At 40.1% G+C, this 18755-nt stretch overlaps 1 protein-coding gene across 3 annotated transcripts; it reads right to left on the bottom strand.

The window, feature by feature from the left end:
• Positions 1-5400: 5400 nt before the first annotated feature.
• On the bottom strand, positions 5401-18586 carry LOC149834808 (uncharacterized). 3 transcript variants are annotated; one of them, XM_090010302.1, is made up of 4 exons: positions 18093-18586; positions 6504-6645; positions 6198-6365; positions 5401-6047 (listed from the first exon to the last, which is right to left on the bottom strand). In XM_090010302.1, the coding sequence occupies exons 1-4, from the start codon at positions 18409-18411 to the stop codon at positions 5999-6001; spliced, it is 678 nt and encodes a 225-aa protein (XP_089866428.1). In that variant the 5' UTR covers positions 18412-18586; the 3' UTR covers positions 5401-5998. The 3 variants fall into 3 exon arrangements, with proteins under 3 accessions (XP_089866428.1, XP_089866427.1, XP_089866429.1); XM_090010301.1 differs by having other exon boundaries at positions 6224-6365; XM_090010303.1 differs by having other exon boundaries at positions 5987-6120; positions 6224-6365.
• Positions 18587-18755: the final 169 nt, after the last annotated feature.

Genomic DNA, 18755 nt, shown 5'->3' with positions numbered 1-18755 from the left:
GAAAACGGCCCAGCACCACCCTGACGGAGACCGACGCCGACTCAATCCCGGCTAGAGGCTGAACCCAGCATGGTTCGATGGTGGAAACCAAAACCCTATATTAGCTGCTGGCTAAACCCCTCCTGAGTGCCTCCTCCCTAATCACCTAACAGTGGTTGGTTTAACCAGATGCCTAGTCCATTGTCGCCGACTAGAAAAAAACTTAAGGGCATCTGACGAGAAAAAAATGGGAAGGACTAAAACAGTCCATCTCCTTTCGGTTCGTTACCCATCGGGTGGAGATCAGACGTCACTGGCACTTGACCACTCGACGATGGTGGTTGGGGTAAACCAAATGCCTGGACGCATCATCGCCGGATGTGGCCAGTCCCCGAAAAAGACTAGCGATGGTTGAGGCGAACCTGATGCCCCAGTCACCAATGGATATCCTCCTGAAAAGTGACCCCAAAAAAGGTAAAGGGTCATCGATCAACAAAAGGGGAAGGCCTGTCAGCCCTTCCCATTCGATCAAAAGTGAATAGAGGCAAAACTCCTATCCAGCGGTGACATTTCAGTATCCTAAACAGAGAGGACCGATCAGTCCTTGTTGTGACCAGGCATGACTAAATGGTGCAAGAAATGGTCGATCGACCCTCTCCCGCCCGTGTCCTGCTATCGATCAAAAGATCGATGCCGAAAATGAAAAATACGAAATATATAATAAAATTATATGTTTCAACGATTCAACAGGAACAATAGCTCTGATACCAATGGTTGGATTTGAAAATCCATTGAAATAACTAAAAGGACCGATTTACATGTTCTCGTTAAACCATTAAAATCAAAACCAAAACAAAACTTGATGTGGAAGCATACCTAAATCCATAAGCGCTCTGGTTGATCGTTGACGGGTATAATCTTTCAAAACCTATATACGCGGTCATTTTCCTTTCTCTAAAGCTTATGAGAGGGACTGAATCACTTGATGCTTATGGGAAGCCTGAAGAGAGGGTCATTATATAATTAAGGTTTGGAGACTATAACCTAATGTGTATCCAATTAAGAGTTTGTCTCAAATTTAGCTCATTAGAGAATTGGAGACAACAGGTTTCTCCACATGGTATACCATATCATATGAGATATCACATGGCCCAATCGGATTAGATCACATAAATCGGGCATGAATCTAAGTCAGTATATAATGTGTGGTTCAATGTATGTAGGCTCACACGATTTTTCTAACACAAATGGAACACGGGTATACGCGCTTGAGGATTCCGATGGACCGGACAAAGCAGGGGGCATCCTTGGGCTGGCGGGCAAGCAGGGAAAGGGCAGAGAAGTCGGGGAGAAAGAGGAAGTTGAGGGGTGGCTGCTCAGAAAGGAGGAAGCTAAAGATGGTTGGGTGGACTCCGGCCGGTCGTAGAGCGCCACCAGCAGCGTCCACAGATCCTCCGACAAGCCCTCCATCCATCCGGCGACGCGGGGAGATTGAAAGTCGTTGGGTGGGAGGGAAGCAAATTTCCACTTTTTTCTTTTCTCTTGTTCCTCCCCATCCCTGTTATGAAAATAACAAGGGGTGGAACCGAAATTACGTTGAAATAAAGACGCATGCGTTCCATGCATCTGCCACGTCTAGTGTCATACACAGCCCCAACCGGCCGGAATGTCCGGAAATGGGCGGGGATGGTGTATCAAACAAACCCTTAAGGGGTGCAAGCATGGAATGCACGGATGGGAGAGGCAATGTTGCAAAAGCACCCCAAAGAGACATGTCCGTTACTGTTTTGCTCTTTCCCCTGATGTAGAGTAGGACATAACAGGATGGACAGTTTTGAAAAGAAAAAAAAAACATTTTACTGTCCATGTTCAGAGCTGTCTGCGAACAAGGCAGGGAGTCCTCGTTCAGGCCTGTCCGTGAATCAAACGCCCCGTAGATAATCCACCTGCTAAGGGCTTTCTGTAAATGTTGTAAAACCCGAAGCATGGACCACCGTCAATGGGCTCTATGTTTGTCCCACGAAATATATACATGGTTAATTTTCAGCCTATGACCCTCTAATTATTACACCTACCAAGAAGGAAACTGAATCCAGTAATCGGACCAAGTGCCTTTCAAAGTTCCCGGCCACAAAAATTGTGACACGTGTTCTCTCTTTGGCCTAGGCGCCTTGTTCTCCAGTTAATCGGACCAAGTAGATTAGGCTCAAACATATATATATATATATATATATATATATATATATATATATATATATATATATATATATATATATATATATATTTATTTATTTTTATTTTTTTTTGACAAGATATATCAGAAGCTAATGTTTCTTTAATGAATTGGGCGTTAGACCCTTTCTCAAAACTTTGAGGTGGAATCCAGCGCTAGGCTCATACTAAATCCAGCGTAATGTCAATGCATTTCTAGTACAAATAGAAGTTAATAAAAACAAAAAAAGAGGAAATTTTTAAATACCCCAAACCTTTTGGGCACACACCAGAAGTTTGAGTCTACAAATTCACACCAAAGTTTTCAATTGGGTTAATTAAATTCTCCCAATCATGAATTAACTTTGGGTTTAACTTGAGTTAACACTGACTATGTTTTAAAGTTATTCACAAAGTTAGTGCAGGTCACCTTGTGGTGGGAACCCCAAATGGTATATGCAGTGTTGTGAGAGGCGTTGTTGTGATGCGCCCCTCATCAACCTCCGACCAGTTGTGACCACCGACCACCGGAGTTGCTGTGCTGCAGCTGCTGCTCAGTCTTCTCCGACCATCGGACGACCGGCATATCCTTCGCTTCCGTACCATCTGGGCGCGTGGTCCTTCTCTTACTGCCTCCCCTCCCACCGCTTCACTTCCATTCCAGTTGTGAGAGGCGTACGCCTTAGTACCTGAAGTGTACGCCTCAAAGGCGAAGCGCAGGCTCAACGCCTCGCTTCGCCTCATCGCATTTAACAACCTTGGGTATATGGTATGGTTGTATAACTGGTAGGAGCCTGCCTATAAATAAATTCTTTGGTATGGGCATGAAAAGCACCAAATACTTGAGCCGATATGAACGCAACCTAAGCAATATGCGGCCCTGGTTTGGGACATGATTTTTTCCAAGTACTCGACCTGACCCAAGTATTTTTATATGTATTTTTACTAAAAATAAATTTATAAAATTATGCAGGTCTGAGTTTGGAATTTCATTTTTGTGACAAAGCAAAACCCCAACCCAAATATTTATTATTTGATCGAGTTTGGATATACCTTGATTGGCAACCCAAAAGTCAATTAATATAACAATGACCCGTCCCCCCAATAGAACAACCAAGTCCTCGTTTGAAAACTTGAAACTTCATGCATACCAAACATGGACCTGGTTATGCTATTAGTGGGTCACGCCATTATTGGATTGATTGGCTTAGACGCTCGGAATGATTAATAGGTGTAGTGGTTAGTGTTTTTCTTTTATATTGGGGAGGTCAAGAGTTCCACTATCATTGTAAATTATAAACTTTTCTTACATTAAATACATTTTGTTGACAGCCCTACCTAGGGTGCACACCAGCCGAGTTCGAACCGAGCCTGAGAAGTCCAAACTTGCCTCGCTTCAAAATGCCCATGTTCAAGCTTGGCTTGAGCTCTAGCCGAGCTTGAATAGGATTGTCCAAACTCGGCTGGGTTTTGAGCTCGAGCTGAGCTTGAATGGCATTCCAAAAAGTTAGAGGGTTTTGAGAAGGTGGGATTTGAACCTCTCTCCATGCTGCACAAAATGACTCACCACTATCTCATATTGTGCTTTTTGTTTAATGTGATGCAGAAAAATTTATAAAATACAAAAAATCCCTCTTTGATAACCACATATTCGAACACTGCACCTATTGAAAAAGAGATTAACCCCCTACTCATTATGGGAACAATGACTTTTTAGATTTTACTTTGCAAACCTATTATATATATACACTTTATGCGAGCTTAATTGAGTTTTTCAAGCCTAACCGAGTTCAACGGCTTGATCAAGCTTGGATCATTTAAGCACACTGAGCTTGGACTTATGTTCACGGTCGGCTCATTTATGTTAATTAACAAGCTCAAGCTAGCTCAGCTAGTTGTGCAACCCCTGTTGTCAAACTTTGTTCAGACTTTTAGAATAAGGGTAAATTAGTAATTTATCTTATGAGTTATGATAAAATGGTAAATTTAAAAACATGAGTTAGTGTTAACCCAAAAACAAACCAACTTTAATTCATGAGTGGGAGAATTTGAATAACCTAAGTAAAAGATTTGGTGTGAATTTGTAAACTCTCAAACTTTTGGTGTCCAAAAGATTGTGGGGGTAATTTGGAATTTTTTCCCAAAAAGACACATGAAATTATTCCCTAATAATTGTTTCCTTGAAGCTTAAACCGAGATTAGATGCTGCTTAGCAGCTGGCATGACCCTATTGTCGGAGACAGTATCATCACGTCACCCCCATCTTTTTACCTATTGTAGTTGGTCCAACATCATCCTTCTTAGAGAGGGACAAGACTGTTAACACCTCATACGATTACATTAGTGTAGTAGCATCCATAGTTGATTGCATCTTTGAAGAGTAAAAATCTCCAAATTCCTGGTTATTCAAAATTCCTATCCAGACATTTTTCAGCTTTTTGGCCCCGCCAAGATTTTTAATTGTATGCCTCACAATGTTGAAACCAATGGTGTCAGTATCGGTGCAAATCGGCCGATACATATAAAATCTTGAATAGGCTATTTTTTAATAAATGCAAAAATACTTAATATTAATTTTTAATATTATTTTAATGGTTTTAACCCATGTCACGACGTTCTGATTGACAAAATATTTTTTAATTATTTTGTAGCCGATTCAGAACCATTCACTTGAGAATCGATAGCGGTTCGATTCACCTCCAAACAATTCAGGGCATACTGACAACATTGGTTGAAACATCTCTCATTCTAATACGGCTGTACCATTTTTAAGTCACAAGGAGTCCCATTATAGAACTCTTGGCAGGAGAGAGAATGACTTAATACTAATCCATAGTATTGCTCAAGCTCATTTTATTTTTTTTATTTTTGACATTCCATCGTTATCTTAAAAGGATCAATATTTGGTAGGAAATGACTTCGGTCTGTTCACCCCAATGTTGTATGAATAGAATCGAATCAGCCAATTCTCGATTCCATTCAATTCAATTAAGAACGATTCAACTCAATTCTTGATCAGCCACATTCGCTGAACCGTCATGAAAAATGACTTGATTCAAGAATTGGTTCATCGATAATGTCCCAATCCAGCACGATAACTTAAGTTGGCTAAAGTCATAAAACTTGGTCCAAGTTGTCCAGATTGAATTGAATCATTCAAACAGTGGTTACTGGTTATGACAAAGTTCATATAGATTAGTGGGAAGGCTGTGTCTAGAATATGCGGAATCCCAATTGAAACAAAATAAGCTCTGGAACATGACAATGCGCACACCAGTCAATGGGAATCACATTGCCTTTAACGTGAAAAAGACTATTATTAGGCATTCAACACTTTACAAGTTGGACACAACTTTGAAAATTTAGCTTCTTCCTGGAAAAAGTACACAACTTCTAACACCAACAGATCTACGACACACCCTCTGTACTTCTTCAAAAAGGCAAAGAATGACACGACTTAACACGGACATGCAACTTAACATGGGGGCTCATTATACGTCTAATATGCATCCATTCATTTGCTCAGCCAACTCCACAACATCCTGCAATCTCTTCTCAACAACCTTCTGTTTGCTTTCATAGCAATCCAGACCCACTGCAGCTGCCACCGATGAGCATTCTTCGTATCTGTAACAACCCACTAAATGGTCATTCACCATTCCTGCGGCCTGCATGAAGGAGTAAACGATTGTTGGTCCAACAGAGCGGAAGCCCTGCCTGATGAGATCTTTGCTGAAGGCATCAGCTTTGGGAGACTTCACTGGGACTTTGCGTGTATAACGGAATCTGTTGATGATTGGCTTGTGATTCACAAAACTCCAGCAAAAGTTGGCAAAGGATCCAAACTCCTCCACAACCTGCAGTCACCATGGATTCTTTGATACTGCTTTAGATGCTGAAGAACACTTGACAGGGATAAACAACAGAAACCTATAGAACCAGTATTAAGAATATAAGAAATATCTCTCTAATTCATCTATTAAACTCCAATTGTATTAGTGGGAGACCTGGAGAGAGGATGGGGGAGTTGAACCTTTAGAATTTGCTTTGCATTCTCCACGATTGCACGCAGTTTCTGTTCAGAGAGCAGTATGCTGTTGCTTGTCTTGAGAGAGTTGATTTTGCGCTCAGAAAATTTAGCGACAAAAGCTGGGTCAAAATTGCAAAAGAGCTCCCTGCAGAAATTTGACAGGATCAGGGCTGAAACTAAAAAGAGATGCAGGATGCTTCTATGCTATAGAAAGACATCAGACACAATTTGAGATCCAGAAGTATGGAATCTGAAATGAACTACAGGGTATGAAAAGAGATACCTAAACATCTCTCTTTTGCTCAGAATAGCAGGCCAACTAAGTTCAGCCAATGCTCCTGTTAAACAAAGAAGCTCAAACAACTTCTGGTCATCATGAACTGGTACACCCCATTCTTCATCGTGAAATGAAACATAAAGAGGATCTGTCAAGAAAGATTTTAGTAAATGTCTTAGAGAAAAATGGCCTTTCCATATGCTGATGGAGAGAAGATGACGGTTTACAAGAAAACAGCAAGCACTGTTTACATAGAAGAATAGGTGATCTCAGTTAAAGGGTGAAGTATAAACTTCTGCAAAGTTTGAATTACATTAATTCACGGGCTTCAGGATGACAAGCTGTTTCCAAGTTCTACAACTCATGCCTTAGACACAATGAGAACAACCAATAACTTTCAGATGCACATAGCACCTCCAACTGACAGAAGTAGTGATAATGTAAATTCCTGAGAGGCTTTTCTTAGACAAGTTCTTTTCTTTTCTTTTCTTTTTTTCCTTTCTCCTTAAGCTGTGCTATGGCTTCAGTGCTGGATAAACCGGCTGTGAATAATCTGCTGTTGCTTTCATGAATAAAAAAGCAAACATATGTATACATCACGTCTTTGTTTATTCTGAAACTAAATCAATTGTATGCACTGACCCTGGTGCCAATATAAGTGACGAAATCCAGCAATTGAAAACCCCCACATACGATAGAAAGATCATGCCCCTAAGCTAATATGATCTGCGAGACTGGCCACATAAGTCAGCCTATTGATAGATGTTTATGTAATACCCATAAATTTTTTGGCAATTATTTAAATAAATAAAAATGATTTTATGTCTTAAATATGGATTTTTATTTACTTAAATATGCATGGGAGTTAGAATTGATGGTGTATATTAATTCAAAATTTAATCACAAGTGAAATGAAATTTTAACTAAAGTTAAAATAGAATTTGAATTTAACTCAGGGTTAATTTCGTGCAAATTGGGATTTAAATAGAATTTAACATGAATGTGGGTTTGGATTTAATTTCAATTAAATTTGGATTTGGTACGTGGGTTTGGATCTAAATGAGGTTTGAAAACTAAATGGATTTGGATTAGGTACGAAATCCAAGGTTTAATATGGATCAAAAATCCAATTTGAAAATTAAAGAATTAAGCAAATTAAATAAAATATAATTAATTATTTAATAAGGTAAGTCAATCCAAGAGGGTGGGACGCCCCTAGGTGGGCCCACACCTCTTGGCTAAAAAATTACTTTCTAAAAACCATGAGTTCACTTGAAAACTCGAGTAAAAAAGAAAAAAAAATTCAAAACTTACCAATACGAAGTCAAGGTTTTGGTAAGGAAGCCTTGAGTCCAAATTGGACCCACTTACTATTCAAGGCAAGGAGGGACACCCAGATGGGACGACCCTACCTGGATACATTAAAGAAAGAAATGAAACAAAAAGAAAAGAAAACAAGGAAAAAATAAATAAAAATAATTTGGCAAGTGTTGAGATCAGTATTATTAAAAACATGCCTCAAGGCGCAAAAAACGCTCCTCGCCTCAAGGCGAGGGGCTTTATGCCTTGAGGCGCATGTATGAAGCGCAAAAGCCCCGAGGCGTGTGTTAGATTTTGAATCTCCAGGTCCTTCCACGCTTGAGATCTGAAAAACAGAGAGAGAGAAAGGGAGAGAGAAGTTGAGAGAAACCGATACCCCTTCAGCAATAGGGTCGGCTGCTGTGTATTCTTCATATTAACATGTGGTTACAAAATTTTAGGGTACTAAAATACCCCTCATTACAATAATCAGTATTACAAAATGCCATTAATGAAGAAGTGGATGTCACGGGTCTTGGATCTTCAGATCCATGACCCGTAACCAGAGAAAACACTTCTTTTCACCCTCCCTCAAGTTGTGCATGATCTTGAATCATGAACAACTTGCCTTTTAACATCCAAAATCTGTCTTTTGTCAATCCTTTTGTAAAAATATCCGCCACTTGATCTGTAGTTCGAACAAATTCAGGCTCAATCTCTTTCTCTTCTACCTTTTGTCTCACAAAATGCTGGTCTATTTCAATATGTTTGGCACGACTGTGATGGATTGGATTAAAAGACATACTAATGGCGCTCTGGTTGTCACACAAAAGAAGTGATCGAGATATCAATTCTCCGACTTCTGTCAGTAGATGTCTAACCCAAGTAGCCTCAGCAGTGGCGGCTGCCATTGACCTGTATTCAGCCTCTGTACTGGATCTGGCAACAGCCTTTTGTTTCTTACTACTCCAAGAAACCAAATTCATCCCAACAAATACACAATAGCCGGATACTGATCTGCGTTCATCTGGATCTCCCGCCCAGTCCGCATCAGAATAAATAGTGATCTCATGTGCACTTTGCCCATTTGTCTTTCGCTTACCATCCCCAACCGTTCCCTTCAGATATCGTAGTATCCGTTTAACTGCTTCCATATGCCCTTCACATGGGGCATGCATAAACTGAGAAACTTGATTCACCGAGTAGACTATATCAGGGCGAGTAAAAGTGAGGTATTGTAACATACCCACTATGCTACGATACTGTGTGGGATTATCAAATGGATCTCCGTCTTGAGAGGTAAGCCTTTGATGAAGAACGCTAGGAGTGCTTAAGGGCTTGCAGTCTTTCATACCCGATTTATTGAGAACATCAATGGTATACTTATGTTGAGTGAGAGTCATTTTTTCAGAGGAACTGTCGACTTCAATTCCAAGAAAGTACCGTAGTTTGCCAAGGTCCTTCATTTTGAACCTCTGATTCAAGAGATGTTTGACTTCTTCAATGTGCTCATTGGAACTGCCAGTGATGATAATATCATCCACATATATCAACAACAGAGTAATTGTGTCTTGGTTCTTAAATATAAATAAGGAGTGGTCAAGAAGAGATTTCTTAAAACCATATTTTTCTATTTCAAGAGAAAAGCTGTCAAACCAAGATCGAGATGCATGCTTCAATCCATATATCGCCCTTTTTAGTCTGCAGACATATTTTGTAGGATTACCTTCTGCATAACCAGTGGGTTGTTCCATGTAAACTTCTTCTCTCAAATCTCCATGAAGAAAAGCATTCTTCACATCAAGTTGGCTAATGGTCCATTGGTGTTCAATGGCTAAAGAAAGTATGACTCGGATTGTCCCCATCCTCACAACGGAACTAAAGGTTTCATCATAATCCTGTCCTTGCTCCTGTGTAAAACCTTTGGCTACAAGTCTCGCCTTGTATCACTCTATAGTCCCATCCGGTTTATACTTTATTTTGTACACCCATTTCGAACCAACAACGTTTCTATCAGGTGGTTTTGATACGACATCCCACGTACCACATTCATGTAGAGCTTCCATCTCCTCAGTCATTGCTTCAATCCATCTTCTGGAATTTGATGCTTGAGAGAACGTTGTGGGTTCATCTTCTTTATTCAAGGCTGTTAGAAAGAGTTGAAAATCTAATGAGAAATTTTCATAACTGACCCACCTTTCAATTGGATGGCGAGAACGTGTGGATCTTCTAGTATCAACAATGTTGGATGTTGAGGATGCGTCCATGTCTGAATCAACTATGGTGGGTGACTCTCTTTCTCGTCGAGTGTAGACAAGGCCTTTATACCTTCCTGGATTCAAAGTTGAGTCTGTATTTTCATGATCAATCATTCCATCAGTAGACACAAGTTTCTTATCCTTTTGAATGCAATTTGAGCAAGCATCACTAGCTCCTGAGAGAAGTTCATAATTCAACCAAGGATAATAAGCCTCAACTCTATGTTTTGATTCTGAAGAACTAGTACATCGACAATCAAAATTCAATTCATCGAAGATGACATTTCTTGATATTTTGATGCGCTTGCTCACCGGATCATAGCACCTATACCCTTTATAGTCATCAGCATAACCCACAAACCTGCACTTTAAAGCCTTGTCCTGAAACTTATGTCTCCTTGAACTGTCAACATGAACATAGCATAAACATCCAAAGACATGCAAATCATAGTAGTTGGGGTGTATACCAAAAAGAGACAAGTAAGGAGACTTGTTTTCCAAAATAGTCATGGGCAATCGATTTATCACATGAATTGCAGAATGAAAAGCCTTTGTCCATAAAGTGATCGGAAGATTACTGTCATGCATCATGCTCATCGCACTCTCAACAATATGGCGATGCTTCCTTTCAGCAATCCCATTCTGCTGAGGTGTGTGTGGGCAAGACACCTTTTTTCTTATCCCATTACTTTGAAGAAAGTTAGTAAAGTCAATGGAAGAGAATTCGCCTCCTCCGTCACATTGGAAACTTAGGATGTTTTCAGAAAATTGGTTTTTGACAAAGGAATGGAAGTTACGAAACAACTTGAAAGTCTCGGATTTTTGTTTCATGAAAAATATCCAAGAATAGCGAGAATAACTATCAACAAATAAAAGATAATATCTAGTTCCAGACATGGAAGCAACTGGAGCAGGCCCCCAAACATCAGAACAGATAGTCTCAAAAGGTCTTGAAGCTCTTTTATTGATAGAATGAAATGGTAAAACATGACTCTTACATAAGAGACAACTAGAACATTTATTGTCATTGACATTTATTCCTAAACTTGACTTGGGAATAAGATTATTCGAAACAAGCTTTTCAATGAAACTACTACTGCAGTGACCTAGACGACCATGCCAAAGATTTGGCTTATTGATTTCAGAGACACTAAAAACGCAAGTAGGATTTTCAGAAGACAACGATGATTGGAGCTTCAAGTTTGGATCTGCAAAGCTAACATGTGCTGAAGGATCTTCTTGAAAAACATACATATTGCCTTGTCGTTTTCCTCTAGCGAACGTCTCCTTCGTGCAGAGATCCTTAACAAGAACAGAAGAAGGAGTAAATTCAACTGAGGCTTTGACATCATCAACAAGTTTAGAAACTGAAACAATGTTTTTCTTGATATTAGGAGCATAAAGAACATTTGAAAGATTGATGGAAGATTCGGGCAAGGGTATGATGAAGTTTCCAATATGCGAGACAGAGTGGTGTGATCCATCTCCAGTAACTATACTACTTCTACCAATGTAAGGAACAAGTTTTAGGAGCTTACCTGCATCACCAGTAACATGAGTCGCTACGCCAGAGTCCACATACCAAGTACCTTGCTCATTCTGTTTCAGATTCAATTCTGCTAAGGCTGACAACAACAACTCTTTTACTTCTCCATTGGTCCTTGTACTGTCTGTGCCTCTTTTTGCTTCAGTTTGTGTTGATTTTCCTTTATTTAGGGGATTGAACCAGCAGTTGGCTTTGATGTGCCCCCTTTTATTACACAGAAAGCAAGTAGGAATTGGCCTTTGTCTTTGTGAGTTGGTATATGAGTTGGGTGTAGGCAATAATCCACGACCGCCATGGCTACTTCTCCCTTGTACTCCTTTTCCCTTGATATCATAGCTTCCTCGTCCTCGTCCATAAGTAACCCCTGTAGCAAGAACTTCTTGTGCCCCAGTATGCATAGATGATTCTTCAGAAAACCCCTTTAGATTCATCTCATATTGTAACAATTTTGCGCGCAGATCTTTGAAGTTGGGCAGCTCAGGTAAACATAATAGAGAAGTGACAATCATATGATAGTCGTGTCCCAATCCACTGAGGGTTTGCTGTACCAAATCTTTATCAGAAACTGTACTTCCAACAACTGCTAACTGATCTGTGATAACCTTCATTTTGTTCAAATATTCCATGATGGACATGGAATCCTTTCTTAACATTTGAAATTCTCTTTTAAGAAACACAATCCTGGCCTGAGAAACCTGTGAGTATGTCTGAACTAGTCTGTTCCAAAGTTGCATGGCAGTGCAGTCATCTGAAATGGCTACAAGAGCCTCTTGTGACAGTGTTGATGTAATATAAGCAACAAGCGCTTGGTCTCTTTTCATCCAAGCCACAAATTCAGGATTTCTAACATATACGGTAGTAGCTTCCCCTTTGCTGTCCCTTTCTTCTTGTGATAGGAACTTAGGAGGAACTGGAATAGATCCATCCAGGTGTCCAGAAAGATCCTGACTCCTAATGAAAGGTATGATTTGCCTCTTCCAAGTCAAGAAATTACCATTATTTAATTTTTCAGACACGAGTTGACTGAGGAAACTGGAAGAAAGAACTGATTGACTAGGAAGTGAATTCATCTTTCACAGAATTAAGAATGTATTCAGCACAATCTGCTTACACCTGCAGTTTTTTTTTTTTTTAGGAACTAACTCAAATCGATGGCTATCAGACTGCAGAAACTAATTCAGATTGCTGATATGAAACAGAAATTGAAATATTTGATATGAAAATCAAAAAGAAATGTGAATGTATCGGCTTGATCAAGAATGCAGTTGCATCAAAATAGGACCTTGCGTGATTAGATCACGCTGCTATCAACAACAATAAACTGGGTATGCGAGGGACAGAATGAGAAATAGGACCCTGCGTGATTAAATCACGCTGCTATTAACGGCGATAAACTGGGTATTTGGGTAGAAAATCTGGATTGAGTTACTCAAGGGATAGAAAGAAGGCTGTGGGGAAACCGAGGTTCAGCCACCACGTAAGTAAAAGAAAAATAGAAAGAGGCGAAAAGAAGACTGTGGGAAGAAGAAGAAGTCAGATCTGAATATCTTCAGATCTGATTGATATCAGATCTGATAGAGAAGAAAGGTTTGTGGGGAGACAAAAATGGGTCGGTCGTGAACCCCAAAAAAAAAATATGAAATTAGGGAACGGAAGGATATGTTCTTGACTTAGAAGAAGAAATCGAGAATGATAGATCTATTGGACGTACCTTTGAGATCGATTCCAGTTTCAACTGAAGCGTGGCTCTGATACCATGTTAGATTTTGAATCTCCAGGTTCTTCCACGCTTGAGATCTGAAAAACAGAGAGAGAGAGAGAGAGAGAAAGGGAGAGAGAAGTTGAGAGAAACCGATACCCCTTCAGCAATAGGGTCGGCTGCTGTGTATTCCTTCATATTAACATGTGGTTACAAAATTTTAGGGTACTAAAATACCCCTCATTACAATAATCAGTATTACAAAATGCCATTAATGAAGAAGTGGATGTCACGGGTCCTGGATCTTCAGATCCATGACCCGTAACCAGAGAAAACACTTCTTTTCAGCGTGTGCCTCATAGGCCTTGAAGCACATGCCTCAAGGCGAGGCACCCCTCAAGATGAGGCGTATATGCCTTGGGGCTTTTTAAACAAAGGGCGCCCGACCCTAATTTTTGGATCGTCTTCTCTGTTCCTTTGGATCGTCTTCTCTGTGGAAAGCGTCGAATCGAAGAAGTGTTGCTTCCATCGTTAAATGGCGTACATCGAGAAAGGTATTTCGTTCCTCCCCCCCCTTTTTTTGGAGTTTCTTTGGAAAGGGTTGAGTTCTTCGATCGATCGTTTTAAATCCCGTCCTCGACTTCTTCGATGGATCAAAATACTCGAAACGGCTTGTTGTTCTATAAATTTCGGATTCGAGCGAATGCTATCGGTTGGAGTTAGGGTTCTCTTTGCACACCTATGAAGAATTGAAGGGAAACTCTAAGGTTTCTTGGTCTTCTCTTCAATTTGGTGTGGATTTAATGTTCTTGATTTGAGTTTGGGGAAATCAGCCTTTGATTCGAGGGTTTCTGTATATTCTCTTCGATTTTGGTTTGGATTGATGCTCTTGATGTCTGGAATTCAGCCTTCGATCTAGGGGTTGCTCTGGCCTCTCTTTTTTCTTTTTTTTTGAATTGATGCCTCAGATCTTGAATTGACATGTGACGTTATGAATTTCTCTCACAACGCGAGATCCCTCCCACTGATTTTTGGTTTTGTAATCTGTGATGCCTCGAATGCTGTAATTTGATTGCCTGCGTTTGTTTGTTTTCCGTGCATGATCGATGATGTGATATGGTTCATGCCTCTTTTCTTGAAAACGAGGATTCTAAACGAATACACTATGGCTGAGATTGGAGATTTATTTGTTTTAGGACTCATTCTATGAATGTGACTTGCACGCTGTCTCTCTTGCCTGTAGTTGTGCCCTGCACTACTAGGAGAAATAGCACCAAACCCCCAAGAGAAATGGTAGAAGATTAATTTGCAATTTACTCATGGCAGAAGAAAAGAAAATTTTGGTGTTTTGGTAAGGATGGGAGTCTTAAAGTGCAGAATTAGTTGACTTGGGAGCAATGCCGATTGAATGGGCTTGGGAGAGTAGAATATATGTGGCCAATTTGGCAGTACTTGACATCATAGTTGTGGTCCTACCACTATGTCATGTTGCAATATTAAGCAGTTTCAATCATGAAGGTAGATTCTTAATTCATGGTATATTTTAGATACTTAGGTAGATCAAGTTGTTGCGTTAATGTTACTTTTACATGTTAATCTCATATTTTTTCAGTATTTATTTGAGATTTTTTATTTCTTGTTGGTTGTTGCTTCATCAATAAAGCATTTTTTATTTATTTGTAATTTTAGATATTTTTTATAGTTTTTTTTAAGTTTTCAAAAAAAAAAATTAAGGCTTACACTTTACGCCTCACCTCAATATTTGGTGGAGCGCCTCGCTACGCCTCAACGCTTTTCACAACACTGGTCAAAAGAGTTCACAGTAAATCCTAGGAAATTTCCCAAGTTGAAAACAAATTTTGTAGTTTACAGAATGTCCTGTAATTTCTCTAGACAGGGGTCTGTTGCAAAATTTTCATAGATTTATGATGAACAATTTTGGGGTTGTGCTTTTGGAGATTTGTTCCTGACATGCTAGGGCAACTCCAGTAAAAATTCTAAAGCCAAAATTGTTCTCTATGATGTTTGGTGATTTTTTCAAAATCGGGTAAGCAGGGAGTTGAATTTTCCTAAATGCATGTATTAATGCTTAATCATTTTGCTATGTTGCTACTCATGTTTAGTGATGGCTAAGACCTACTCTATGATGTATTATGCATGTTAAATGAATGTGTATCATGTTGAATAATATATGCTAAGAAACCATGTATCATATTACATAAGAATGTGCATTATGTATCATTAAGCATGATCTTAAAATATGATGGATGCATATGTGGCCTTGATGAATAAGCATGGTAGTGAATGAGATTATGCATGTTGCCTATATGTGATTGTAAGCATGAAGACAATGTAAAGTGGTATGCATGACAAGAAAGGTGTAGCATGTTCAATGAACCTAATGAGGTAAAAATTTTATATGAAATGCATTGTTATGCATTAATGTCTCAAGTTGTTATTTTATAACATTATGCATTAAATATGTAGTATGGAGCATGTGCATGGCTCGTGAGTAGGCCCGAGTTCAATGAAACCCATGAGTGCTTGTTGGGCACTAAGTGAAACAAAAAGAAACATAGTAAGACATGCACATAATCACATAAGCCTCAAGGAGGCCGAGCTCAAAGTTACCCAGAGGTGATGTATGTACTCTAAGTTGTTTGAATGGGTTAGTAAACAACTTTATGTTAAGAAAGCATCCCAGAGTGGAGCTTGGTCTAGGGAGCATGTGTGCTAAAAGCACTTGAAATTAAGTTATGAGCCTAATTTTAAATGATACCTAGTGGCCTATTCAAACCCAAGACCACCTTGGAGAGGGTGGAGGTACACTCGATCGATCGACCGTTTGTTGTTTTGGAGAGCAAGGCATCTATGTTGGTCCCCAATCGTCGATCGTAGGGGGTTGAACTACCGTGTGGCCGAGGTGGTATGTCCCGATTCTCTGCAGAGTAGGAATTGATTCTGTATGAACCACTGGGAGTTCTCTCAATCACGGACCCCTCCGGTGGAAAACTCCGAGCATAGTTTTTCAGGTTCTTCTAATCAATGGGGATAATAAATCACATGGCATGCATAGTAGACACACCCAAAACCATGATAGTTTTTCAGTTCTTTTAATTTTTGAAAATCTCAAAGTGCTTTTGATTACCTCATATCCGAGTGTGATTGGATTCAAGATCCTTGGATTTTATGCATCTTTGAGGATCGCATCTACCTAGTTTCACAGCCTTTGAATCAAGCATTTGAGTAAACCACATATCTTGCATGGGCACCATGCATATCCATTCTCAAATCTAAAATCTGATGTATCAAAACATACCATAGGGGCCAGTACAAGGAGTGAATTAGTTACGTGGGCATGAATTAATCACATGATATTCAAGTGTTCTGCAAAGAACTGAGCATGTTATGGCTTGATTCCTGTCCAGTGTGATCAGTATCGGTGAGAATCGGCCTAAATCAGCTGATTCGTATCATATAAGCCAGAAATCAATATATGGTACAGGGCTGATTTGGATCTTCTTTTTTTCAAAAAATTGTTAAAATTATTTTTAATATAATTTTATTTGTGACATCAAAAGTTGGCCGATTCAGTTCGAGTCCCATGCGAAATTGACAACATTGTTCCTGACTTCACAAGGGCCACTGTTTAAGACCAAATCATGGCACATCAGTTTGATTCATTGAGACAATTAAGATCATGAAGGACAAGATGATCACTCCATTATTAAGTGTTTCCGCAAAGGGGAGGTCATTTCAGAAGAATCTAACTTGTCATTCATTTTTAACAGTTGATTGATTTGAATTCTAAAACAATTTGTGGTTAAAAGAGATGTGGAGACTGCGGTTAATTTTAGAATGTTTGCAATTAACACAAGTTTTACGAATGACGAGCTGATCAAGATATTGCGAACAACAAGCATGAAGAAGATGCAAAGGAGGACGAAAGACAATCTGCAGGCCCTTGCAAATTTTCAAATTGGAATAATATCAACATTGAGAACAAAGAAACAAAGAAACAAAGAAAGAAGAAGAGAAGAAAGAGAGACGATGGCCATCCAATTCAAGAGGTGGAAACTACTAGTTATTTTCTTCTAAGAATGACATTGGGCGACAACCAGGTATCCAATTTTCCATGGCTTCTAAGTAATCTATTGAGCGGACGGGGATATGAAGTCAAAGAAACCACATACTTACATCTTCTTGGTTGTATAGTCGTTTTCTATATTCTATAGCAAAGCAATACATCACTCAAGGGATTATATAAGCATGCTCTTCTCATATCGTACGTCAGAATCCTAAAATAATTTTTTTTGAAAACATATAATATTATGCGATTCACTTCCCACCCTGCAACTTATAGCAAAAAATTGGAAATTTCCGTCACGTCACTTAAAATAAACAAAGAAAATCATATACCAAAAATGCCACCATTTTTTCTGCCAAGTATCTCTTCCCCATTTCATGATTCAACTAAAGTAGGCATTTTTGCAGCACCAGCCAAAGTGGGTAACTCCCCCACCCGGTCCCCCCAGTCCAAAAGCTGGAGGAGGGACACTTCAATAAACTAATCAAAACCATATCAATATCCCTACTCTTAAAACCGCACCTGAGCAACAATCCTTACACAGACTGGAAACCAGAGACATGAACTCCATGCAGGAAGACGAAGGGCAAAATGGTCATTCAGAGAAAGGGTTACATCTCAAAGTAATTTCATTAGCTACAGCCTACCGCCTAGCAGAGGACAAAAAAGGTAATTTGGCGAAAGCCGACGGAAGAAGAGCACTTACCGGTGTTGGCCGTGACCCACCCGCACCTCCTCTTCTCCGGCGACGGGGCCGGCACCGCATCGACGCCTCCTTCCGGTGTGACCCTGCCGGACCTCACCTCGTTCTGCTTCCTCCGGCACCCGAGCCTCGCCTCGACGGCGCTCCGTCCGGCGGCAGGAAGGCCGAGCGACGAGTCGGAAGACGCGCCGGACGACCACGAGGCTGAGTCGAGGGAGGAGTCGTCGCAGCAGCGGGAGACGAGCTCCGGCGTCCTCCTCAGGGGCCTCCTCGGCACCGGCTGAACCCTCGCATTGCCGTTGCCGGCGACGTTCGGAGACATGAACTACAAAACCCTAACTCCGAAAAAAGCAACCCTCTCTCTCTCTCTCACTTGCTTTTTCTCCCTTTGAGTACAACTACAAACTCTCCTCGGATTCCTGTGTTCTCTCTATTTCTGGTTTTTTTGGGATATTTATTGTTCTGGATGTGGTCTGAGCAGGAAAAGGGACGCGAGAGAAACCGAAGGACGAGCGGTGAATTCACGGCTTTTAAATTTTACGAAACGGACCAGTGATCGGGTTCACCGGCTTTCGCCGGTGGACTGCTTACGTGTCGGTTTCTCACAGGAATGGTGGATCTCAACCGTATCTTACGCAGAATTTTATTTTTGAAAATGCCCCTATA

Source organism: Nuphar pumila, chromosome 6, assembly GCF_984573655.1.
Source record: "Nuphar pumila chromosome 6, dmNupPumi1.hap1.1, whole genome shotgun sequence".
NCBI lineage: Eukaryota > Viridiplantae > Streptophyta > Magnoliopsida > Nymphaeales > Nymphaeaceae > Nuphar > Nuphar pumila.
The sequence above is the reverse complement of the archived record's forward strand: the minus strand, read 5'-3'. Positions and strand labels throughout refer to the sequence as shown.

Coding starts and splice junctions, on each gene's coding strand:
- LOC149834808 (XM_090010301.1), bottom strand. CDS start 18,411: ATGTCTCCGAACGTCGCCGGCAACGGCAATGCGAGGGTTCAGCCGGTG. Junction 6,646..18,092: donor GTGGGTCACGGCCAACACCG/GTAAGTGCTCTT, acceptor CTTTCTTGACAG/ATCCTCTTTATGTTTCATTT. Junction 6,366..6,503: donor AGCAAAAGAGAGATGTTTAG/GTATCTCTTTTC, acceptor AAATTTCTGCAG/GGAGCTCTTTTGCAATTTTG.